The 25,889-nt window shown below is 50.8% G+C and overlaps 1 protein-coding gene across 1 annotated transcript in view; it reads left to right on the top strand.

Moving 5' to 3' along the window:
- The first annotated feature begins 4,735 nt into the window (after positions 1-4,735).
- Positions 4,736-25,889, top strand: part of LRRC38 (leucine rich repeat containing 38) — a 42,057-nt gene continuing 20,903 nt past the window's right edge. Inside the window, exon 1 of the mRNA XM_023195280.2 lies at positions 4,736-5,794. Coding sequence (XP_023051048.1) covers positions 5,164-5,794 — 631 coding nt within the window. The 5' untranslated portion in view covers positions 4,736-5,163. The remainder of the gene's footprint in view (positions 5,795-25,889) is intronic.

The following is a 25,889-nucleotide window of genomic DNA, read 5'->3' on the forward strand; positions in this document are numbered from 1 at the left end:
TTCTTCCGCCTCAGCCTCCGAGTAGCTGGGACTACAGGCGCCCGCCACCACGCCCGGCTAATTTTTTGTATTTTTAGTAGAGACGGGGTTTCACCGTGTTAGCCAAGATGGTCTCGATCTCCTGACCTCGTGATCCGCCCGCCTCGGCCTTCCAAAGTGCTGGGATCACAGGCTTGAGCCACCGCGCCCGGCCGATCTGATGTGTATTTTCAAAGGGTCACTTTGGCTTTCTTAAATATTGTGTGGGTGGGGGATGGGCAAGAGTGGGAGCCAGCTGGCCAGCCAGGGGCTGCTGTAAAAGATGATGCCGGTTTGGGTTCAGGAGGTAGTGGTGGAGATGCAGAGAAGGAGAGCCAAGGGGGGCTTGCCAGTGGATCCAGAGAGGGTCACGTAACGAGGAACTGGGGATGACTCCCGGGCTTCCCAGGGCTTGCAACTCCTACCTATGGGAGGATGGTGCTTTGGATTCTCGTTTTTCTCCTCCTGGGACAGGGTGAAACTCTCTCCACCCTTCTCCAACCCTACCCAAGGTCACACATTTTCTGGATGGTTGGCCAGCATTAGGAGCCCCGGTCGTGAGTAGAGAACAGATGTCTCCTTGTGCCAGGCTGAGGGACTGACCCTGTGTCCTCCGTCTCATTAGCCTGCCCACGCTCAGACCAACCAAGCCAGCAGGCCAGAGGGAGGGAAGCCGCTCCACTATAACTGTGATCACAGAGTCAGCCAGAGCTGGAGAGGGCTCAGGGGTGTGGGTGTAGGGGTGTGTGTCTGTCTCATATGGGCTACACTTGGAGCAGAGAGTGGTTCAGGGCAGGGAGAGTTACTACAACTGACCCTAAAATGTTAGGGCATCACTAGTTAGTATATTCCAGAGAAATAAACACGTAAGTTCTTTATCTGAAGAATATCCGTCTACATGAAACCTTTATTTGCTCCATGTGGATAAATAGATCATCATGCAGTTACCATTTACTGTGTTTCCACTAGTGTCAGTTTCACTGCTAAGCCCTCGACAGACACCTCATTTCATCCTCATAACAACCCAGTGAAGTAGACATTAGTATTATCCCATTTCCTAGATGGGAAAACTGAGGCTTAGAAAAGTTAAGTAACTTGCCCAAGATCTGCCTAATTTCAAACCCGTGTTCCCAACGGCTACCACCATCCTGGCTCTCATTTAGGCTGGTGGAAGATTCATTTCCTGCTGCCAGAGGCGAAACTAGAGGCGAGAGTTTTTCTTCTAAAACGTGGGTCCAGCCTTGCTCCAGAGAGTAAACTGCGTTGAGAGAAGCGCTCAGTTTTGAGCAGTGCAGGCAGCAGGTTGTGCCCCCTAGCGGTGGTAGCTAAAAAGGGCAGCGGCCGTACGACGGGAACACGGAGTTGGAGTTGCGTGGATTCAGCCAGTTAACGGGCTGGTGACAAAGACACAGCTGTGTCCATGGAGCAGGGAGCCTGTTCCATCGAGGCAGGCTGCCCCAAGTAAAGGGCTAGAGCGTGTCTCCTTTCCTGGGGCCCATGGGATGTCCTCACACTCCCTGGCCAGGTCAGCCAGGTGCTGCTCAGAGGTGAAACATGTCAGTAACGCCAATGACATCACCAAACACCAGCTATACTCTTATCATTCAAACCTAGTATTTGCACTGCAACTTCTACACATAAAATACTGGCAGCATCTTGTTTACAACTCAAGGCATAGGATTTTGGCTCATATAAATGTCAGTCTGGTGACCAAAGGGGGATATTCTTATTATTGAATTTTTCTTGCTTACAGCAACCAGGCATCGCATGGTGGAGTTTCCTGGGTACCGCCTTGCACATAGCTTCCCAAGGCCCAACCTCATGGGGAATTGGACAAGGATGGAGAGTGAGACATGACGTGCTCTGTAGCTCAGAGAACAGAGAGGAGTGAGGATTCCGCTGGGGGTGGGGGTTGGGGAAGGCATGACATCAGGTTTTTAAATCATAGGGATACCTCGGGTATTTGTCACACTCCTGCTTTGAGCCTCTTGAATAGGAATTACAAGGTGTGCTGACTCTGAGAATACACACGGAAACAGAGCTGACAAGCGGAATCTCCCAAGGTTCCTCTCTGTTACCTGCAATGTTTGTTACCTGCAGTGTTCGCTGTCAAGGATAAGAGACTCCCTTCCTGGGGAGGGGGTGAGTGGGTGAATTGGTGAGTGGAGCAGGTGAGGGCTCAGAATGCCTGTGTTCTATTTCCAGCGCCTGTCACTGACTCATATTGTGACCTTGCTGAGGTCATGGCTCTGTTTTATTTGTCGGGGGAAAAAATGAGAGGTGGCGAAGCTTGCATTTCCCCCAAGGGATGAGAGCTCTGGAATCTGAGATACCTCCCTTGCTCCCCACAAGGCCCAACCATGTCTAGTTCTGCTGATATGAATGAAAAGAATGGTTACATTTGGATCCAAGGAACTTTGGGGGACACTCGAGGAAACAAGTCATTCCTGCCATGGCAAGATTTGTGGCCACTTTTATCTGCAATATTTCTCCGAAGACCTTTCAAATCATGTTGCCATACAAATACGTCTCCATGTGGCCCTCACGTTATCTGTGGAAAGGAAGAAGAAAGGCATTTTTTCCTTAGTTTCAGGATGAGGAAATCAAGGCTAGGAGTGGTATTTCTCAACAGGTTTGTTACCAAGAGCCCCTCTTAATATTTTACTACCATGCATTCCCCTGTTTTGCAAGCCGTTGCCAACTAAATACTTGCATTTATTAAGTAGAAATTCATCTCTGTTTTTCTTAAAGTCACCTATGAATGCCAGTTCTGCACAAAAGGACTAGCGCTACCATTAAGTTCACTGCCAAGAATTGCAGAATTTAATACGGGAGAACTCCTCGGAGATAAAGGCCTCATTTTCACCAGACTTTTTTAAATTTTGAAAAGACTTCCTCTTCATAGTATCTGGGGACCCGGGCTGAGAAGTCCCCAGAGAGATCAAGTGGCTTGTGAAAGATTCTGTGGCTAATGGTGGGGCCAGGACCAGACCCAGGGTCTTGATTCATATAGGCCAGTGCTCCAGCCAACCAGACCACTTGGCAGACAGGGCTTGTGTACACACTCAGCCATACAGATACATGGCACGCACATGCAAGATGGCAGCCCAGCCAAATGTGGGGGTCATGAAACAATGACGCTAAGGGCTCAAACCAGTAATAGGTTCCCCTCAGTACAGGAGGGAGCAGCCAAAACCAAGCCTGAGACTGGCAGAGTGCAGCAGTTCGGTTCAGGCTGCTTTTGCAGAGTTGCAAGGGTGGGAGATGTGTTTATTCTGCCACCTGCCTGCACTTTGTGTGACTCTTCTGTAATTTATGCATCATTTATGTAGGCAGAAGCATTTTCATCCACTCTGGGAGCATTCAGACCACTCCCCCGGGCACCTGCCTCTGTAAGAGCATGAGACCGGGGTGGGGAAGCTGAGCCCTTGAAGCTGGGGATGGCAATGGCAAATTGGGCACCCTGGGAGAGTGGAGACAGAGATGGAGAACTCAGGGAGGTCTGGCTTAGTGGCCTGGAATGTAAGTAGGGGAAGAGCTGCAGGACTCCAGGTGCCTCAAAGCTTCCCCCTGGGTCTCCCCCGCCTCTTCCCCAGGGCTCCTGCAAATATGCTCATCTGTTGAGCCCTTGGCTCCATCCCAGTGGATCAGTGCTTTCATCCCATGGCTCAGAGGCATCAAGTCGGCCTGTACCTTTGGAAGAAGGCCGAGGGCTTAGCTTTATGGCTTCAGAATCCGAGGCTCCACCAATCCCCAGCAAGGCCAGGGGCCAGGGCAGGGTCTCTGGGGGCCTGCTGCCCAACAGCTGTTCTCTGGGTTATTTTGGTCTAGTGGGAGTCTGTCAGTTCCAGGGCATTTGGACCAAAATAGCCAACAGCAGGACAATCTCTTGGTAGCTCTGTGGGGACCCCTCCCCATACCGAAGTTTCTAGAATGAGAAGGAAAGGAGTTTGGCATGGGAGTGGTAAAGAGGGAATTTTCCTGCCAGTGTCGGAGACTGATATCAGCAGTTCTTCACTGTCCTTTCATCTCAGCCTTGGCACGTTCCTGACCGCCTCCCTAGGCTATCCAAGGTGGGGTTTTGAGAGGGAGAGAGGAAAAGATAATTTTTGAACTTTATTTTTGACTTCTTGGTCCTCCCTCAAAGCTGGTGAGATATATATTACCCTTTGCCATTTCACAAATGGAGCTACCAGGTTCAGAGAGGCAGAGGCACTGGTCTGAGGCCACACAGCTTGGAAGCCAGACCTGGTGACTCCAGGCCTCAGAGCCTCAGCGGCTGGACCTGTCAGACCAGCAGCTGATCCTTGCGTGGATGCCAGTTCCATCCAGAAGTTCGGGGCCAGCATGGAAAGTGCTGACTGGCCCTGGCCTTCCTTTGGGCCACAGCGGGGGCCCTGGCAACCACCTGCCTCACTCACCCTCCTGCCTAAGATGGTTCAAGTGCAGGTGGGGGAGGGAAAAGGGAAGACCAGCCACTATCTGTCTCTCCTTGGAACCCCGCCCAAATTCAGACCAGCAGCCCCTGGCGCGGCACCCGAGAGACTGCGGGGATTGCCCCCGGAGCAGAGTCAGAGTGACCCAGGTCCCACTCCCTTTGGCGACATGGGGTGGCGTGCAGGGAGCGTGCTTTGGCACCAGGCGGGCGCGAGGGGGCAGGGCGCACGCCCGGGACACGCCTTAAGGAAACCGCTCCTGGGCTTGGTAACTGAACTTAAGACGTCAAGTGCAGCCGGCCCAGTGCGCGCGGCGTCTTACTTCCCGATCTCGGAAATCAGCTGCCAGGGAGGGGCCGCGTTTTGGCGACGGCCACTCGGCCCCCACTACTGCTCCTGCCTCTCCCAAGGGATTTTTCTAGCAGGTTAATTTCCTGTCCAGGGAAATCCTTTGGTGAGTCCCTCGCCCCTCCCTCCCCGCCCCTCCCCTCTCCATCCCTACTGTCCGGGCTCCCCCAGTCCTGCGCCGCGCACCAGAGTCCTCGCGCGCCGGGGCGCACGCCCTCCCCGCCCGGGCCGCCCTCCGGCTCCTGGCGCCCGGCAGCCAGTGCCTCACCGCGCCGCCTCGCGCCGTCTCGCGCCGCCCCGCGCCAGGACTCGCTCCGAGAGCCGCCTCGGTGTCGCCGCGGCCGGCGCGGGCCCCCCGGCCATGCGCCCCCGCGCCCCAGCCTGCGCCGCCGCGGCGCTGGGTCTCTGCAGCCTCCTGCTGCTGCTCGCGCCCGGGCACGCGTGCCCCGCGGGCTGCGCCTGCACCGACCCGCACACCGTGGACTGCCGCGACCGCGGGCTGCCCAGCGTGCCCGACCCCTTCCCCCTGGACGTGCGCAAGCTGCTGGTGGCCGGCAACCGCATCCAGCAGATCCCCGAGGACTTCTTCATCTTCTACGGCGACCTGGTCTACCTGGACTTCAGGAACAACTCGCTGCGCTCGCTGGAGGAGGGCACGTTCAGCGGCTCGGCCAAGCTCGTATTCCTCGACCTCAGCTACAACAACCTGACCCAGCTGGGCGCCGGCACCTTCCGCTCGGCTGGGAGGCTGGTGAAGCTTAGTCTGGCTAACAACAACCTGGCGGGCGTGCACGAGGCCGCCTTCGAGACCCTGGAGTCGCTGCAGGTGCTGGAGCTCAACGACAACAACCTGCGCAGCCTCAGCGTGGCTGCCCTGGCCGCGCTGCCCGCGCTGCGCTCCCTGCGTCTGGACGGGAACCCCTGGCTCTGCGACTGTGACTTCGCCCACCTCTTCTCCTGGATCCAGGAAAACGCATCCAAACTGCCCAAAGGTGAGCCGGGCCGGCTGGGCTGGGGGAGGGAGGGGGCCAGGGAGAGGCCACCCCAGGTGCGAGGAGCCTTGGGTTGAGTTTGGAAGAGGAAGCTTGGGGGATCCTGAACTTTTCCTGGGTCTCCGCTGAGGAAGTGGGTGGAGAGGGACACATCTGGAATTCTTTGGAGTTTCTGAACCCCGAGGCTGGACTTCTTCCCCTGTTCCTCCAGTAACTCACTTTCCCAAGTTAGGGACCTTCACGTTCTCGGGATGCCCCGGATCATCTCCCTGGGCTTTGGGTCCTAGGACTGGCGGGTGTGGATTACTTGTAGGTCTCTGATAAGCAGAACGCAGCCTACTGTATGGAAAAAGGCCCTATTCTCAGTACCGTGCACGGGGAGTCAGCCAGTTACAAGGGCTCTCCAGCAGCCTCCCGAGCCTAACCTGGCCTCTCAGCTTCTCAGCTCCAGTTTGCTCTTCTGTCTAATACGGGTGAGGAAGATTTCTGATGAGGAATAATGGCAGCCCATTAAGAGCCAATGATGCAGTAATGATTTGTAGTTCTCTGTGGCTTTTCAGCCAGATGTGAAAAAGCTGGACCAAAATGTAGTGGGCTGGTGCCCCCTTTGCTTTCCTGGTGCACCCTTCCAATGGCAGCATGGGCATACATACCCGCTTGGCAGACGGGAACACCAGGGCAGAGGGAGTTAAGGGGCCCCATTAAGACCCACAGGAAGGGAGCAGGGGTGGAGCTGAGAAGGAGGGGACCCCAGCATCCACAGGGATGAGTGCCCAGAGTGAGGTGGCAGGTGGGTGTCCTTCCCCCAAGTGGATTCCAGCCTTCCACTTGTGACCCTGTGAGCACCAGTGCCCGCAGTGACCTCTCAGAGCTGAACTCTGTCTCCCACCTTGCTCCCAAGATTTCAGCAGAATTGGAACCACAGCTGCAAGGCACACGTCATCAAAGGTCACATACATGCAGATTTAGCTTCAGAATATCTTTTTTCCCCCCATTTATGGAGAAATCAAGGATGTTGTTCATCTGTGTGCTGAACTCCTGCATTCGTATCTTCATTCCCAACTGTCATCAAACACACCCCATGCTTCGGGGTGCTCACTCCCCAGCAAATGCAGGCCCCTGAGCCAGCACTGTCAGCCCAGGCTGGCTGAAATTCCGAAAACGATCTGGCCTGCAGGGTGCAGAGTCCCCATCTTTAAACTGTGTCCTCATCCACTTGTCTGGCTCCCCAGACCCTCCCCACCAGTAGACTCGGTCCTGGAGGCAGGAGTGACCGGATGAAGAGCTCATGGTGGGATGGGGTGCACCTCAATTCTGCTTGCTTCTGCCTTTCGTTTTCAGCGGGGTTGGAACTATTCATCCCTGTTGTTGGTTGGGTTGGTTTATTGGCTCCAGTTGTCTTCCAAGTGAAGGCAAGGTGTTATGAAATCAGGAGCTGTGGGTTTGTCTCGGTTCTGCCATGGTGGCTGTGACCTTGAACAGACTGCTTGTCCCATCTAGGCCTCAGTTTCCTCATCTCTAGAATACTTGAGTTGACCTCTAAGATCTCCAAAGAGCCCTGGATTTGGAGTCTGAAGACATGGGTTTAAGTCCTGGCCTAAAATCTGGGGGACTCTGGGTGGGTCACTCCAGTTTTTTTTTTTTTTTTTTAGACAGTCTTGCTCTGTCACTCAGGCTAGAGTGCAGTGGCATGATCTCGGCTCACTGCAAGCTCTGCCTCCCGGGTTCGAGCCATTCTCTTGCCTCAGCCTCCCGAGTAGCTGGGACTACAGGCATCTGCCACAATGCCCAGCTAATTTTTTGTATTTTCAGTAGAGATGGGGTTTCACCATGTTAGCCAGATGGTCTTGATCTCCTGACCTTGTGATCCACCCACCTCGACTTCCCAAAGTGCTGGGATTTCAGGCGTGAGCCACCGCACCCGGCCGGGTCACTCCACTTTTTTAAGCTTCACCTTCCCTTTGAGTGAAATCAGGATATGGGTAATGCTGTGTAGTCCATCTGACCCAGTGGTTGTCGGGATCCAAACAAGGTGATGTGGGTGAGAGTAATAAGAGCAATGGAAGCAAAATGTTCCTCCTCCTGCTCTCTGTGATGTGGGGAAGAAACTGGACTAAGATGGGAAAGACTGGAGAAAGGATGGACAGGTTCAGAGCAAGGAGCCGTGTCCAGGGCCCTGGAAACAGGGGTTGGGGGTGTGGCTTTGTCTCAGCCAGTAGGGAGGGGATAGACGCAGCTCCAGGGCACCTCGCAGGTTGCAGTGCCACGAGCAGCTCTGGTCTCACTGCCGCTGTCCATGCTGTGTGGCCCAAGAGTGTCTCCTAAACTGTGAGCCAGATGCAGGGTGGGTGGTGGAGGTCCCAGCACATACCTTGAAGTGAGACCCACGTTCAGGTTTGGACTCAGGTTTATAATCCTAGGCAAGTCCCTGACCTCTCCAAGCCTCAGTTTCTCTGCATCTGGATTCAGAATGTGGTAATGGGGTCCTCTGCTGTGCTTGCTGTGAGATTTAAATGAGATCATCTCTGTAAAGGACACTGTCTTGCTTAGCGTGTAGTAGGTGCTCAATAGGTGTTCATTGCCCCCTCCCTCCTCCTGCATTTGTGCTTTTTTTTAGTTTTCACCGAGACAGCTCAGAGCTCAGACCGGCGCCAAGCTGCTTGCCTTCAAATCCTGCCTCTACTTCTTACTGATTGTGTGATCTTTTTGTACCCGTTTCCTCACCTGTAAAATGGGGCTGATACAGTACCCACCTTCTAGGCTTGTTAGGAGGGTTAAAAGGGCATTATTTATAAAGGACCGAGAACATGCTTGGCTTACGGTGTGTACTAGATCAGTGTTTTAATTGGCGCTGTTGTTATTATCCTGTTTTGACTAAAGAAGTGATGTGGTTTGCCTTAGATCACACAAGAGAGTTAAACCCAGAGCTGGGGGTGCACCAGGATCTCCTGGCTCAAAGCACCTCCTCCATGAGGACCACCCACTTCCTGCCAGAGAAAACCAGGCTCCACTAGGGTACAAGTTCCAGGGCTTTCTAGGCAGTCCTTCTGCCTCTTCCAGGGGAGGAAATTGAAGGAAGGAGCAAAGAGGAGCCTGCCCTTGCTTTCCCTTGCCTCCCTGTCCCCTTGTCCCCCAGATAAGCAAGACAGAGCCCAGAGCGTTCTCCCTGTGACCTTGTCTAGCTGTGACAGTTGCAGACATTGTGCTGTCTGCCAGGTGAGCCTCCCCCTGTGGCCACAGGGCTGATGGGGAGCACTCAGCCCCAGAGCATGCAGCAGAGGGGAGGAAGAAAAGGCTGTCAAGGCCCAGTGGTACCCTCCGTCCAGGCTTTTCCATGGTCCAGGGGCTAGGGGAATCTGCGTCTGAGGACTGAGGGGGAACTGCCTTGCTGGTGGGACGAGGGCCAAGGGATGCCAGAATACCCAGCAGCCAATCAGCAAAAACCAAAACACAACAATGCAACAAACCAAAACACCCAAGATGCCCAATTAATGTTGAATTTCAGATAAATGACAGATAATATTTTAGTATAAGCAGGTCCCATGTAATATTTGGGACTTATCCAAAACATTATTTATTATTTTTCTGAAATTTAACATGAATTGGGGATCCTGTATTTTATCTGGCAACCCTACCACCCTACCTTATGGGTACAAGCCGCCTTGTAGTTTACAAGTGCTGTCTCTTTTAATACAACAGCAGTGCCTAGCAGATACCTTTACCTACGGCTTACCCAACAAGAAACCAAAAGAGGTACAAAGAAGTGAAGAGGTTTGCACAGGTTACATAGTGGCTGAGGTGAGCTTGAATTCAGGAGTGTTGAACCCACACCCAATTCTTTCTGATAGGCATAGAAAACAAGAATGAAGCCAGGCGCAGTGGCTCATACCTATAATCCCAACACTTTGGGAGGCCTAGGCGGGCAGACCACTTGAGGTCAGGAGTTCGAAATCAGCCTGGCCTACATGATGAGGCCCCCATCTCTACTAAAAAAATACAAAAAGGTTAGCTGGGAATGGTAGTGGGCACGTATAATCCCAGCTACTCGGGAGGCTGAGGCAGGAGAATTGCTTGAACCTGGGAGGCGGAGGTTGCAGTGAGCCGAGATTGTGCCACTGCACTGCAGCCTGGGTGGCAGAGTGAGACTCTGTCTCAAAAAAAAAAAAAAAAAAAAAGGGAGAATGAGAGTATCCCCAGCACGCCCCGCCCCCGACATCACTGATCCGTTTGGGTGACAGCGGCCTAGTCTGGTGGTTCTCCCATGAGACAGTGGGGTTCCAGGCAGTTTAGGACAGTGTATCGCCAAAAGGACAGTGATGATCTCTTTTTTTTTTTTTTTTTTTGAGATGGAGTTTTACTGTTGTTGCCCAGGCTGGAGTGCAGTGGCACAATCTCGGCTCACTGCAACCTCCACCTCCCAGGTTCAAGCGATTCTCCTGCCTCAGCCTCCCCAGTAGCTGGGATTACAGGCATGCGTCACCACACCCAGCTAATTTTGTATTTTTAGTAGAGACGGAGTTTCACCATGTTGGTCAGGTTGGTCTCGAACTCCCGACCTCAGGTGATCGTGCCTCAGCCTCCCAAAGTGCTGGGATTATAGGCATGAGCCACCATGCCCAGCTGATCTCTTTTTAAGTATTAGAAAGGGCTCCAGATCTGGAAGCCAAGGCAGAGCGAGAGAGTGAGGAGGGCTCAGAGGAAACCAGGAAGCAGTGCAAGGACACTGTCTTCACCTGGCAGTGATCTTCAAAGCCTTTCATGTCATCACATTATCTTCTCTGCATAGCAGCACAGCGAAGTGGGCAGGAGATAAAGACACAAAAGGAGCACCATGGTGTTTCTCCAAGTGTTACCACCTGCATGAGAATCTCCAGGGGAGCTTGTGTGAAGTGCAGATTGATTCACAGGCCCCTAGATCTACGATTGAATGAGGGCCTGCAGGTAGGGGGCTGAGGCCAGGGGATCTGCATTTTAGCAAGCTCCACATCTCCAGGGGATTCCTATGCATGAGAGAGCTGGGGCTTTTCCCTGGCTCTGTGGTGCAGTACCTCACTCACTTTGGGACTGTGGATAAGCTGCCTGTCCTCTGTGCCTTAGATTTTTCTCTTATGAACAAAGAGTGTAGGTAGGAAGATCATAAGGCTCCTTCCAAGTCTGAAGTTCTACAGTTTTAGGAAAGGGGAGATTGACCTGGTTTTAAAAGTTAGGGAGTCGAGGGCCCCAGGGGAGGTGACCTCAAAGACCCCTCTGCTGGAGTTCAGGGGGCCGTAGTCTCTGTGCATTTGGGAGGGCAGAGCTCTTGGGTGCACTGGGGCTCTGGGCTCCTGGGCCTGAAATGCTGTCACAGTGTGGAAGGACTTTACACATGCTGTCCCTAGCCCTGGTCCTGGGCCATAGGGAGAAAATGCCGCTGGGTTTGAGAAACCGAGGCCAGTGGGCATGAGGCTTGGTAGGGGTCATTGGACTCTGGCCTTGGCTTTGGAGGGGCACAGAGCAGCTGACAAGGCCACAGTATGCCTGGGAGTGTATCACAGGAGGGGCACTTGGAATGTGTCAAGGTGGGAGGCTGCATTCACCCAGGCACCCTCTGGCACCTCCCTTTCTAGCCGCAGCCACGTGTAGCCTGAAGGTCACAGCCTACAGCACTAGGAAAGAGATTCGAGCTGATTCTCTTGCTTTACGACCTTGAAGCATGGAGGTGTAGGGAGGGCAAGGCTGGGAGGAAGGATGGACTGGGGCGGAATTAAACAGAACCACATGTCGTGCCTTGGGTCTGTGGTGAACCCTGGCTCCTGGGTGGAGACAGCTTCCCAGAAAAGATCCACTAAAGAGCGTCTGGAGCATCTGAGCATTCAGGGGCTTGGGTGCCCCATGGGGCAGACCCTGAAGGCACCATCCTGTCTAGGAAGGGCATCATGGCAGGCAGGTCACATCATTTAACCCCATCAGCTTACCAGGCCTGACTTGGGGCTTGCTGGGGGAGCCGCTCCCCATCTCCCCGAAGCTCCACTTCTGTTTTCTGATGTCAGACCCTGTGAGGGCCTGGGTTGGTCAGAGGAATGAGGAGTTCTTGTCATACTGACAGCATAAATGGTATTTCAGCCTAAGGGACAAACCCGGTGCTTGCCTGAAGGTCACACTGGTCCTTTCTCCCAGGTGACTCTATTTCTTTTTCTTCTTTGAGAAAATAAAAGCAGCTTTATGTTCCTGTTGATAAAAAATAACAGGCTCCTGTTATTAGACTGGGGAAATGCCAAAAGTATCATGAAGAAAATAAAAGGTATCCAGAATCCCCTTGCTATTAAAATTTTGCTATATTTTATTCTAGTTGTATTCTTACATATATGTATATTTAAACAGATTGATATTATACTGTACATTCGCAAAATGATTTTTTTCTGTTACTGAATTGGGAGCATTTCCTGTCATTAGAGTTGTCAGAGGATTTAACTTGAAATGGCCTTGAGAATAGGTCATTTTATAGATATATGAATTGGACCCATCCCCTGTTGTTAGAAGGGTGGGTTGTTTCCTTTTATTTTTGTATGTAGGCAGTGCTGAGCTGAATATCCTTACACATGGAAAGTCTGTGGAAACCTCTGGTTATTTTATTTGGGGTGGAAACACAAGGTGAAAGTCTATGCTTTTTTTATTTTTTTGAGACGGAGTCTTGCTCTGCTGCCTAGGCTGGAGTGCAGTGGCGCGATCTCAGCTCGCTGCAACCTCCGCCTCCTGGGTTCAAGCTCTTCTACTGCCTCAGCCTCCACAGTAGCTGGGATTACAGGTGTCCACCACCATGCCCGGCTGATTTTTGTATTTTTAGTAGAGATGGGGTTTTACCATGTTGACAAAGCTGATCTCGAGCTCCTGACTTCAGGTGATCTGCCCACCTTGGCCTCCCAAAGTGCTGGTATTACAGGCGTGAGCCACTGAGCCCAGCCAAGTCTATCCTTTTTTTAAACCCCTGAATGCCTTAATGGTGCCAGCTGCCTGGCACCATTAGCAGAGAGTACAGGTGCAGCCACACCTTTCCCATTGCTTTTGTTTGTTTGTTTTGAGATGGAATTTCGCTGTGTCACTCAGGCTGGAGTGCAGTGGCATGATCTCAGCTCACTGCTACCTCCACCTTCAGGTTCAAGTGATTCTCCTGCCTCAGCCTCCCAAGTAGCTGGGATGACAGGCGCACGCCACCACACCCGGCTAATTTTTGTATTTTTAGTAGAGATGGGGTTTCACAATGTTGGCCAGGCTTGTCTCAAACTCCTGTCCTCAGGTGATCCACCTATCTCGGCCTGGCGAAGTGCTGGGATTACAGGCGTGAGCCACCGTGCCTGGCCCCCAACATTTTTTATTCTCATTTAAAAAAAATGTTTTTCAATTTGCTGGGCAAAACAACATCTCCTTATTGCTTTAATTTGCGTTATTTGCTTACTGGTCAAGTGAACATTTTGCATGTGTTTATACCTGAGAGGGCCGTGTTCCTGGGCAGAGGCTTACTGAGGTCTCAGATTTCATGCAAGTGAAAACTGTCCTGCTGTTGATGAGTCGGTGCATGTCCTGTGTGCCACAGTTCACTGCATGTTTAACTTGTCTCTTAGAGTTGAGTCACTGGGGTGTCACCTTTCTCACCATTATCAGTGTCCAGGAGCCAGGTGCCAGCTCTTATGGGCACTGTGGTCTGGCTTTCTGGTGCCAAGCCAACTGCAAGCTTCACCTAAGGCAACCTCACCGAGGGGTCTGCCTTAGTTGCTCCCTGGACAGCCCCCACAGGGTCATCCTACTCTGGCCTCAAAAACCAGATCTTTCTGAAAATGTTCCACTCGTCCAGTTACTCTGTCAGTGAACTCAAAGGGAGCCCTTTTTGCTGAACAATGTAAGACAGTGGACAGATAGCCCCAGGGGGACCCAGGAGGGGATTTGGTTTGGAGAGGACAGTATCACCAGTAGGTACAGCAGGCAAGTTCCAGCCGACTCAGTTACCCAAAGTGTTAAGCCCTTGAAGCCAAGTGGCTGTGTGGTTCCTGCTGTCCTAGCATCTTGTGGTCTGGAACATGGCTTGCAGGGATGAGGTGCTTGCCCGGCCTTATCAACCTTCGGGTTGGTGCGGGCTGTGAAAATGCATCAGGGCCAGGCGTGGTGGCTCAAGCCTGTAATCTCAGCACTTTAGGAGGCCAAGGCGGGCGGATCGCCTGAAGTCAGGAGTTCAAGACCAGCCTGGCCAAGATGGTGAAACCCCATCTCTACTAAAAATACAAAAAACTAGCCGGGCACAGTGGCACACACCTGTAATCCCAGCTACTTGGGAGGCTGAGGCAGGAGAATCGCTTGAACCTGGGAGTCGGAGGTTGCAGTGAGCCGAGATCATGCTACTGCACTCCAGCCTGGGCGACTGAGTGAGATTCTGTCACTCAAACAAACAAACAAAAAAACAAACAAACAAACAAACAAAAAAACAAAAGCATCAGGACCTCCAGCCTGCTGCTGTCAGCAGCACCCTGCGTAGGAGACTAGGAGGGTCTCAGTGGGGCTGTGGGAGTGAGTGAGCCAAGGAATGCACATTCCTAAGGGTCATCCAGGGACAGGCCCAAATCACTGGCCTTTGTTTTTGTTTTCAGCAAATACCCCTCGGTGACTTCAGTCAGCAAAGCATATCCGGATTGCCTTCAGCCAAGGCAGGGCCCAGAATGCACATTCTCAGGGTTTCTTTCCGAGATTGGGTTGTTGTGATCTTGGTCAAATCCCTGGTAGCCTCCTGCTATGCAGGAGGGAGGGAGCGGCTACTCTGCTCCCATCTGCGGGAGTGGTGCTAGGAGGGGAGAGGAGTCCTGGAGAGGCGCTGCAATGTTCTTCCCTCCTCGGCTAGGCACAGCGGGCGTGGCTGATGGACAGAGTTCAGGATGCCGAGGCCACAGGTCTCAGTTTAACCCCAGCTGAATTGGACAGCTTTGCTTATCAATTCACAGAAACAGAAACCAGTGTCATCTGGAGTAAGCAAATAGGAGAGTTACCCTTAAAGATGCAGGTTTGGCCAGGAACCCTTGGTCCTCAACAGTCAAGCCCCAGGAAGTCGTGGGAGCAGAACTGGGGCACAGGAAACACAGCACCCCCTTTCCTCGCTGATATGCTTGTCTCTGCTTCTCATGCTGTTTTTTCTTTCTTTCTTTGTTCCTCTTTTCTTCTTTCTTTCTTCTTTTCTTTTTTCTTTCTTCCTTTATCTCCTTTCGTTTCTTTTCCCTTCCCTCCCTCTCTCTCCTTTCTCTCTTTCTTTCTTTCCTTCTCTTTCTTTTCTTTCTTCTTTTTCTTTCTTTTCCCCCTTCCCCTTCCCCTCCCTCCTTCCTTCCTTTCCTTCTTTCTTTCTCTCTCTCTCTCTTTCTTTCTTTCTCTCTTTCTCCCTCCCTTTCCCTCCCCTCCCCTCCCCCTCTCCTCTGTCTTTTGACAGAGTCTTGTTCTGTTGCCCAGGCTGGAGTACAGTGGCGCAATCTCGGCTCACTGTAACCTCTGCCTCTCAGGTTCAAGTGATTCTCGTGCCTCAACCTCCTGAGTAGCTGGGATTACAGGTGTGTACACTACCACACCCAGCTTTTTTTTGTAGTTTTAGAGACGGGGTTTTGCCACATTGGCCAGGCTGGTCTCAAACTCCTGGCCTCAAGTAAACTATCCCCCTTAGCCTCCCAAAGTCCTGGGATTACAGGCGTGAGCCACTGTGCCTAGCCTCATGCTGTTTTCTTATTTTTCTGTCTGTGTATTGATGGGCTTTCTCTGTTTTCCTATCCGTGTGGCAAAAAACATGTACTGTGGTTACCATGGGTCTGGGGCAGGGCTGGGCAGGCCACCCCCAGGCGTCCATGACTGTCTGTGCTTCCAATGAGCTGTCTGATGGCAGATAAGTCCCCTGATGTTCCTGGTCCTCAGTGTCTCCTGGTCAAATGTAGGTGATAGCGTCTCTCCTTTGACCTCAAATGATAGTCATATAAAGAAGCTTTTGAGCGATTTCCTCCATCACCACATATAGAAGCTGTTATTATTTTGTCTTTGTTTAAAGCATAGAAATGTGGCCAAATAGACCAGATACGTATACAGACTTACAAAACCCACTGAACTAAGGAATTGCCTGTCAAATCCCAAACGTGTGACAACCCACGCAGACAGCAGGATCTGGGAAAGCACGTCCTCCCCGCGGCTTTCGGCCGGCTCTTGCACTTCGGAGGCTGCCAATCAAGAGTCCCCTGGCGTCCCATCTTCTCCATCCTCCCAGCTGGATATGTGGTAAATGTCAAGGTCAGGTAGTCAGGACCTCGAGGAGCTATGGGCCATTCAAGATGAAGGGGCAGCTTCTCAAAGGCCAATAGAAACTGAACAGACAAGGACCGTGGTCCCAATCCCGGCTCCAACCTTAGCTCCCAGTGGGATCTAAGAGTCACGTGCTTCTCTCGGCTTCACCCTTCTCATCTCCCAGAGAGTGGATTTTCCCAGATAAGGAGTGAAGGAGTGAGACCCCAGATGCCCCTGGGTCAGCTGGGTGAGGTTAGCAGGAGAAGCAGCCGGTTTGGAGTCAGCAGAGAATATAGGTATATAAACAATTCAGAGTGGGCCGGGCACGGTGGCTCACGCCTGTAATCCCAGCATTTTGGAAGGCTGAGGCGGGCAGATCACCTGAGGTCAGGAGATTGAGACCAGCCTGGCTAACACGGTGAAACCCCATCTCTACTAAAAATACAAAAAAAAAAAAAAAAAAAATTAGCTGGGCGTGGCAGCATGCACCTGTAGTTCCAGCTGCTGGGGAGGTTGAGGTGGCAGAATGGCGTGAACCCGGGAGACAGAGCTTGCAGTGAGCTGAGATTGCGCCACTGCACTCCAGCCTGGGTAACAGAGCAAGACTCCGTCTCAAAATACATACATACATACATACATACATACATGAGCAAGACTCTGTCTCAAAATACATAAATAAATAAATAAATAAATACATACATACATACATACATACATAAATACATAAATAAATAAGTAAATATAAAAATTAGCCACGCATGGTGGTGGGTGCCTGTAGTCCCAGCTACTCGGGAGGCTGAGGCAGAAGAATGGCGTGAACCCAGGAGGCAGAGCTTGCAGTGAACTGAGATCGTGCCACTGCATTCCAGCCTCGGTGACAGAGCAAGACTCTGTCTCAAAAAACAAACAAACAAAAACAAAAATGAGCCGGGCATGGTGGCGCACACCTGTAATCCCAGCTGCTAGGGAGGCTGAGGCAGGACAATTGCTTGAACCTGGGAGTTGGAAGTTGCAGTGAGCAAGATCGTGCCACTGCATTCCAGACTGGGCAACAGAGCGAGACTCCGTCTCAAAACAAACAAACAAAAAAACCAAAAAAACCCCAAAAAACCCAAAAATTAGCTGGGCATGGTGGCACGCACTTGTAATCCCAGCTGGTAGGGAGGCTGAGGCAGGAGAATTGCTTGAACCCAGTAGTTGAAGTTGGAGTGAGCCAAGATCACACTACTGCACCTCAGCCTGGGCAACAGAGTGAGATTCTGTTTCTAAATAAATAAATAATAGACTTTGTTAAGAGCAATTTGAGGTTTATGGAAAATTAAGCAGACAGTAAAGATTTCTCTTTACCCCGACCCTGCAGTTTCCCCTATTTTAACATCTTACATTAATAGGTCACCTCTGTACCGTAAATACCTAAGTACTATCTACAGTATATATACTCTATATATATGCTGTATATATTCATATATATATTAGTATGCCACATACTATTTAGTATATACTAATACATATGCATATATATATTAGTATGCCACATCTGTACCATATATTGCCTAAACCAATGTGACCGTGATTATTCACTGAAGCCCACAGCAAGTTTACATGAGGGTCCACTCTGTGTTGCATATTCCATGGGTTTTGACAAGTGGATTATGTCATGTCATCCTTCACCATCACAGAATCACACAGAATAGTTTTACTGCCCCTAAAAATCTCTGTGCCCCGCTCATTCATTCCTCTCCCCTCCCTCCTCAACCCCTGGTGACCACTGATCTTTTCGCTGCTTCTAGCTATGCCTTTTCCAGAATGTCGTATCATTTAAAATTTCTCTTTCGTATGCCTTCTGGCGTTCACTTTATAACCTTTTATTTTAGCATAACACCGTAAACCAAAAGGTATCTGAGACAGGTCTCAGTGAATTTAGAAAGTGTATTTTAGCAAGGTTCAGGATGTGTCTGTGACACAACCTCAGGATGTCCTGATGACATGGGCCTAAGGTGGTTGGGACACAGCTTGATTTTATACATTTTAGGAAGACATGCGATATCAGTCAATATATGTTAGATGTACACTGGTTGGGTCCGAAAAGGTGGGACAATTTGAAGTGGGGAGGGGGCCTCCAGGTCATAGGTAAGTAAGAGACAAACAGTTTCATTCTTTCAAGTTTCTGATTAGTCTTTTGCTGAATGCACGATTTATAGGAATAGTCACTTATGCCACAGTCTGTCTGAGTGAAAGAGTAGGTTAAAGGAAGCAATCAGATGGGCATTTGTCTCATATGAGCAGAGAGATGACTCTGAGCTCTGCCTGCCCTTTGTCCACAGAGAATTTCCTTGTGGGCAAATTGTGAGGGAGGTATGTAGCTTTTTTCTTTTCTTTTTAACTCTTGTAGATTTTTTTTTTTTCCGAGACAGAGTCTCACTCTGTCGCCCAGGCTGGAGTGCAGTGACATGATCTCAGCTCACTGCAACCTCTGCCTCCCGGGTTCAAGTGATTCTCCTGCTTCAGCTTCCCAAGTAGCTGGGATTATAGACGTGTGCTACCACGCCTGGCTAATTTTTGTATTTTTAGTAGAGACGGGGTTTCTCTGTGCTGGCCAGGCTGATCTCCAACTCCTGCCCTCAGGTGATCCGCCTGCTTCGGCCTCCCAAAGTGCTGGGATTACAGGCATGAGCCACCGAGCCCGGCCAATCTTTGTAGCTATCTTCTTTAGGAACAGAATGGGAGGCAGGTTCGCCCTACACAGTTCCCGGCTTGACTTTTCCCGTTGGCTTAGTGATTTGGGTGAGATTTAGTTTTCTTCCACAATACACATACGGAAAGTGTGCATACCTGCTGCGAGCAGCCTCCCGTGGGTCACACTGTGGTCTGGAAGGCCGCACACAGCTCCAGTCCTGCTGCCTCTCTGCCTTACGTAACTGCCCGCTCCCTTTATCTCTTCAGGCTGAGGCCGTAAGACCACCCCTCCCACTGGCCTGAGCCCTGGGGTACCGCAGTGTCCCTGTTGCCTTTCTAAATCCAGTACATACCTTTGTAACCAGCCCCTTTGTTAGACTCTCTTCAAATAATCCTGTTTGAGTGGGCCATGCCGGGATCCTGACAAAGGAAGCAAATTCCTGTAGATTTCTGAGCAAGGAGCAATGGAAAAGGATGCTCTGGGTTGAATTGTGTCTCCCTGTCACCCCCAAGTTCATACATGGAAGTCTTAACCCTAAATACTTCAGAATGTGACCTTGTTTAGAAATAGGATCATCCGGCCAGGCGCGGTGGCTCACGCCTGTGATCCCAGCACTTTGGGAGGCTGGGACTTGAGGTCGGGAGTTTGAGACCAGCCTGGCCAACATGGTGAAACCCCATCTCTACTAAACGTACAAAAATTAGCCGGGTGTGGTGGCGGGCACCTGAAATCCCGGCTACTTGGGAGGTGGAGGCAGGAGAATTGCTTGAACTTGGGAGGCGGAGGTTGCATAGTGAGCTGAGATCATGCCACTGCACTCCAGCCTGGGCGACAGAGTAAGACTAGTGAGACTCTGTCTCAAACAAACAAACAAACAAAAAATGCAATAGGATCATCGTTGCAGATGTTAGCCTGAACTCAGTATCTCAGTATGACTGGTGTTCTTATAAAAAGGGGGGATTTGGACAGACATAGCGACAGACACGCACACCGGGAGAATGCCCTGTGAAGAGGAAGGCAGAGGTGGAGGTGTTGTACCTACAAACTAAGGAAAGCCGGAGATTCCCAGCAAACCACCAGAGCCAGTGGGGAGGCCGGGAACAGATTCTTCCTACAGCCCTTGGAGGGAACCAGCGCTGCCGATGCCTTCATCTCAGATATTCAACCTGCAGAATTCTGAGATAAGCATTTCTGTTGTATAAGCCACCCAGTTGGTGGTATTGTATTGCAGCCACCCCAGGAAACACCTGCAGGGTTTGATGCTAACAGCTCACGTGTCAGAGGCAGGCAGTGGTTTACAGCCTCCAGAATGGGTCCAGCCCTCAGGTTTTGTTTGTTTGTTTGTTTTTTGAGACAGAGTCTTGCTTCGTCACCCAAGCTGGAGTGCAGTGGCACAATTTTGGCTCACTGCATCCTCCGCCTCCCAGGTTCAAGGGATTCTCCTGCCTTAGCCTCCCGAATAGCTGAGACTATAGGCGCGCGCCACCGCACCCGGCTAATGTTTGTATTTTTAGTAGAGACATGGTTTCACCATGTTCAGGCTGGTCTTGAACTCCTGACCTTGTGATCTGCCCACATCAGCCTCCCAAAGTGCTGGGATTACAGATGTGAGCCACCATGCCCTGCCTCTCAGCCCTCAGATTTTATAATATCCAAATAAGTTGCTTTCCTTGGTTTGCATGTGGGGAAATAAGCACTAAAACACAAACTGGGCTCTTTTTTTTTTTTTTTTTTGGTTGGGGGTCCTCTCTGCCTCCTGCCCCGGAGCAGGCTCCTCCCCTGGTTTCATTTTGTCAATTATCTGCTCGATTCCAGGCGCTGAGCTGAAAACTCTCGGGCTGCGCGGCCTGATAGAAATAGAATGCAAGCTGCAGAGATAATTTCAGATGTTCCGGCAGCCATATGTAAAACAGAAGAATGAGCAGATGAGATGAACTTGGATATTTTATTTAATCCAGCATATCCAAAATGCCTTTTTGTGTGTGTGTGTGAGATGGAGTTTTGCACTCTTGTTGCCCAGGCTGGAATGCAATGGTGCAATCTCATCTCATGGCAACCTCTGCCTCCAGGCTTCAAGCAATTCTCCTGCCTCAGCCTCCTAAGTAGCTGGGATTGCAGGCAAGTGCCACCACACCCAGCTAATTTTGTAGTTTTAGTAGAGATGGGGTTTCTCTGTGTTGGTCAGGCTGGTCTCAGGTGATCTGCCCTCCTCGGCCTCCCAAAGTGCTGGGATTACAGGCATCAGCCACCGTGCTCGGCCCAAAATGTCATTTCAATTTGTAATCAATAGAAAAAATTAATCATGAGCTATTTTTCCTTTTTTTTTTTTCGTATGAAGTCTTCAGAATCGCTCCAGTTTATGTGGAGCGATTCCCCCAGAGAGGAAGCCAAGGTGGTCAGCAGCCAAGAAGTGGCAGAGCTGAGGTGTGACTCCAGGATCTTTGTTGTTAACCATTTTGTGGCCCCTGAAATCTCACATCAGAAACTAGAGTCTCTTAGCCATGAGCTCCCACACTTGCTTCAGGCTAAGAACCAAACTCAGTGAGTCTTCCTGAGTCAGAACCTTGACTTGGAGGGAGGTAAATCAAAGGTAACTTGACCATATTAGTGGAAACCAGAGTTGATTAAACACGTGTTAAAAACAAATTTGACTTCTACCTTCTCCTGTGAGAGCTTTTTCTAGAGCAGTGACCCCTCCCTGCTTGTCAGGTATCAAGTCATGTTCCTCCTAGGCTCAGAGCTCTCCAGGGGCTCCTGTATCGTGAAGAGCAGAAGTAAAAGTCCTTTCAGCGGCTCACAAGGCCTCTTGTGATCTGTCCTCCTCCTAGAGTTCCTTTCTGATCACATTTCTTGCTCTTCCCCCTTCATTCATGCTGGCCTGGGCACCCCAGATTCCTTGTCATTCCTGAAGCTCATCAGGTACTTCCTTACCTCAGGGCCTTTGCACCTGCTACTTCCTCTGCCAGGATGACCTCCCTCTGGGTGTCAGCATGACTTGGCCCGTCCCTCCTCTCAGACCCTTTCTCAAATGCCACCTTATCCCTGAGCCGCAGCCGCATTGAACCCTGTGCCCCACTGCCTCTGGCTCTCCTTCCCTGTCCCCCTGCTCCTCCTCTTCCTGTTGCACCAGTCCCTATGGGTCATATTAAACATTTTACTCGTTTACCCATCATCTGTTTGTTTCACTCAGTTATAGCCACAAGAGCATGGCCTTGTCTGTTCAGTGTTTTAGCCACAGTGCTAGGACCGCGCTTATAGGTAATAGGTGTTCCATACGTATGTGTTGAAGGGATGAGTGACATGGTGGGTGGATGCTGAGCCAAGGCAAAGGGAGGAGAAATGGAGAGGAATAGGCCTCTAGAACTGTCCCTTGCTGAGAGAAGCCAGTATGGTCAACTGGTTCTTGCTGGAGTGTTAGCAACTTGAGGCTTAACCAGAGATAAATGCAGTAAAGACAGAAGGGAGCTGAGTGAGGTGGCTCACGCCTGTAATCCCAGCACTTGGGAGCCTGAGGCAGGAGGATTGCTTGAGCCCAGGAGTTTGAGACCAGCCTGGGAAACATAGTGACACCCCATCTCTACAAAAAAAATTTTTTTTAAATAGCTAGGTTTGGTGGCACACACCTGTAGTCCCAGCTACTTGGGAAGCTGAGGCAAGAGGATCACTTGAGGCCAGGATTGTTTGAGGTTACAGTGAGCTAGGATCTTGCCGCTGCACCCCAGCCTGGGTGACAGAATGAGACTCTCTCTCCATTATATATATATATGATATATGTATATATAATCACATGTAATTTATACATATATAATATATAGATACATATTATATATAATGTATATATTATATATTACGTATAATTAATATGTAATATATAATATATTATATTATATATATCTGATAAGCACTGCTGATCATTGAGGCATGAGTTTGTATAGACTCTCAGACAGTGATGCTTGGATAGGGGTGTTCAGAGAGTAGGAAGGTTGAGGCCCCAGACCCCTTCTAATCACAATTTGTAAGCTGTTACCTGGGTTTCCTGTTCATTAGAAAATGTCAGACACTCTTTGTATTCGGAGAGTAAGACTGTGCTGATGTAGGAAAATTGATGTTCAACTCTCAAGAGTAGAGACTTGGAAGAACATAACGCCTGTCTACAGGCGCCTGAGGGGCTGTCACTGAACACCGGAGACTTGTTCTGACCTCAGAAGAGGGGTCCATGATTGGGAGCTACAGGGAAACAGAATTCGATGTACCATAATGAGAACTGTCTAACCGCATTAGGGCTCTGAAAATGGGCTGCCTTTGGGAGGTAATGAGGTTGCCGTCACTAGGGGCATTCAAGCAGAGTCCAGATGGCCACTTTTTAGTGGTGCTGCAAGGAGCATCAGGTATCAGGTGGGATTTCTGCCCAAGGTGCTTGAGTCCTGTGATTCTTTCTGGGGTTCCTATTCTGGTTCTGCTGGCCAAAGGAGTAGGTCTTGAAGGAGGGTCCAGGGTGCTTATAAACCAGTGACTGTGCCTCCTTTGATACCCAGAGCAGTCGCTCCTCTTCCCTCCCTCCCCGTCTCCACCATGTTCCTTTCTGAACCTAAATAGACAGAGCCCTTAAGCCTGCAGCAGAGGACATGCAAAGCTCCCAGCCTCTTGCACGTCTCAGGTCTCATTCTGCTCACACCGGATCCTTGTCAGAAATTGGATCACCCACCAGCAACCAGAATCGGCTTCTAAATATGTATCACGTACATCTAGTTTATGTTCAGCTCCCCTTGAGCCGGAATACTGACCTTCTACAGCTCTTCCTGTGGGCCCGAGCAGCCTGGGCTCCCAGACACGCTGGGGCTGTCCCACCGTGTATGTCACCAGCTCATCCTCATTCTTTCCTTCATGAATATTTGTCTTGCTTCTGCTCCATGCTCCAGAGAGACTGGTTCCAGGATCTTTGTCCCTGATCCTTCTGTGGTCTCAAATCGCATAGCAGAAATTTGTATCCCCACCCCCTTGTGTCCATGGCTCCTGCTTTAGGCTGAGAGCCAAACTTAGCCTCCCTCCCCGCTTCAGAACCTGGCCTCGTAGGGGCTACACCAAAGGTGACCTGAACGTATAAGCAGAAACCAGAGCAGACCAAACACCTGCCGAAAGCGAATTTAAGTCCAGCTGCTTAGGACATAATGAGGCTGACCGTGGCTCTGCCCTCGTGGAGCCAACGTTCCAGAAGACACATGCGTAGACCGGAGGGTCACGTAACCTGCCTTTCTTCATTTTCAGGTAGGAAACCACAGCTCAGAGAGACCCAGTGACTTGCACAAAGTCACACAGCGAACTAGTGAGAAGCCAAGGCAAGAGCCAAGCACCCCAGTTCCTGGTTCAGCACTGCTCCCCTCATATTGCGTGGCACCCCTTAGAGGGGGATAGATACATCACAGTGGCTAGGAACACAGACTTTTGATTTCGATCCACCATCGTTTAAATTCAGTGCCTTTATTTACAAGCTGTGTGAGCCTGGGCAAACTGCTTCACCGCTATGTGCTTCAGTTTTCTTATGTATAAAAAGTGGACAAAAATAGTCACAAGGCTGGGCGCAGTGGCTCACGCCTGTAATCCCAGCACTTTGGGAGGCCGAGGTGGGCGGATTACGAGGTCAGGAGATCGAGACCACCCTGGCTAACACAGTGAAACCTCGTCTCTACTAAAAATATAAAAAAATTAGCCGGGTGTAGTGGCTAGCGCCTATAGTCCAGCTACTTGGGAGGCTGAGGCAGGAGAATGGCGTGAACCCAGGAGGCGGAGCTTGCAGTGAGCCGAGATTGCACCACTGCACTCCAGCCTGGGCGACAGGGCGAGACTCTGTCTCAAAAAAAAAAAAATTCACAAATCTACCATGAGGACCAGAGAGAGAATCCCTGTAAAAAGCCTACCACGTTATACAGCAAGGAAGAAATGAAAAATAAATAAATAAAGTCTAGCACAGTGCCTGGCACACAGAGCATGTCAATGCCACTGTTATTGTCACTGCAGTCAGTCAGTGTTAACACTCAAAGGACCCAGTTCCTGAGGCTCACACTGAGCCACAGATGTGTCTCAATGACGAACTGCTGAACATGGGTGGAACTGAGAGTGCGGACACCTGGCTCCCGGGCTCAGCTCTGCCACTGACTCACTGTGTGACCTAGGGGTATGTGTGAGTTTCTTATTACTGCTGGAACAAACTACCACGTTGTAGGGCTTATAATGACACAAATCTGTTATCTTCCAGTTCTGGAGGTCAGATGTCCAAAATGCGCCTTTTTTTTTCTTTTTCTTTTTGAGATGGAGTCTCCCTCTGTTGCTCAGGCTGGAGTGCAGTGGTGCCATCTCGGCTCACTGCAACCTCTGCCTCCTGGGTTCAAGTGATTCTCCTGCCTCAGCTTCCCGATTAGCTGGGATTACAGGAGCGTGCCACCACGCCTAGCTAATTTTTGTATTTTTAGTCGATACGGGGTTTCACCATGTTGGGCAGGCTAGTCTCAAAGTCCTGACCTTGTGGTCCACCCACCTCAGCCTCCCAAAGTGCAGGGATTACAGGCGTGAGCCACCGTGCCCAGCCCAAAATGTGTTTTATAGGCTAAAATCACGATGTCTGTGTCCTTTTGCCTTTCCAGGTTACAGGGTGCCAGCACCCCCCGGCTCTCGGGCACCTCCCCTTGACCTCTCTTTGCATCGGCATATCTCTTTCTCCCACTCTGATCCTCCTGCCTCCCTCTTATAAGGACCCTCGTGATTCTATCAGGACTGCCCACAAATCCAGGATAATCCCCCAATCCCAATAACCTTAATCTAATCACATCAGCAAAGCCTCTTCTGCCTTACAAGGCAGCATATTCACAGATTCTGAGGATTAGCAGGTGGACGACTTAGAGGGTCGGTCTGTATCTCCTCCAGGGAAGTAACCTCACTGCTGTGTCCCCACCGTGACAGTAGAAGGTCAGATAATGGCGAAGTCTCCTCCACCTGTGTAGGCTCATTTCTCATGAAACCTCCCCTTGTCCACCCCAAAGGCCCCACCTCGAGGTCACCTCCCCTACCACAACTCTGGCCCTGGTGACAGCAGTTGCTGCAGTATTGAACCCCGCTGAAGACCACCAGGTGCAGATATCTGCTGCTGGGAAC

This window comes from Piliocolobus tephrosceles, chromosome 1, assembly GCF_002776525.5.
Source record: "Piliocolobus tephrosceles isolate RC106 chromosome 1, ASM277652v3, whole genome shotgun sequence".
Classification (NCBI taxonomy): domain Eukaryota; kingdom Metazoa; phylum Chordata; class Mammalia; order Primates; family Cercopithecidae; genus Piliocolobus; species Piliocolobus tephrosceles.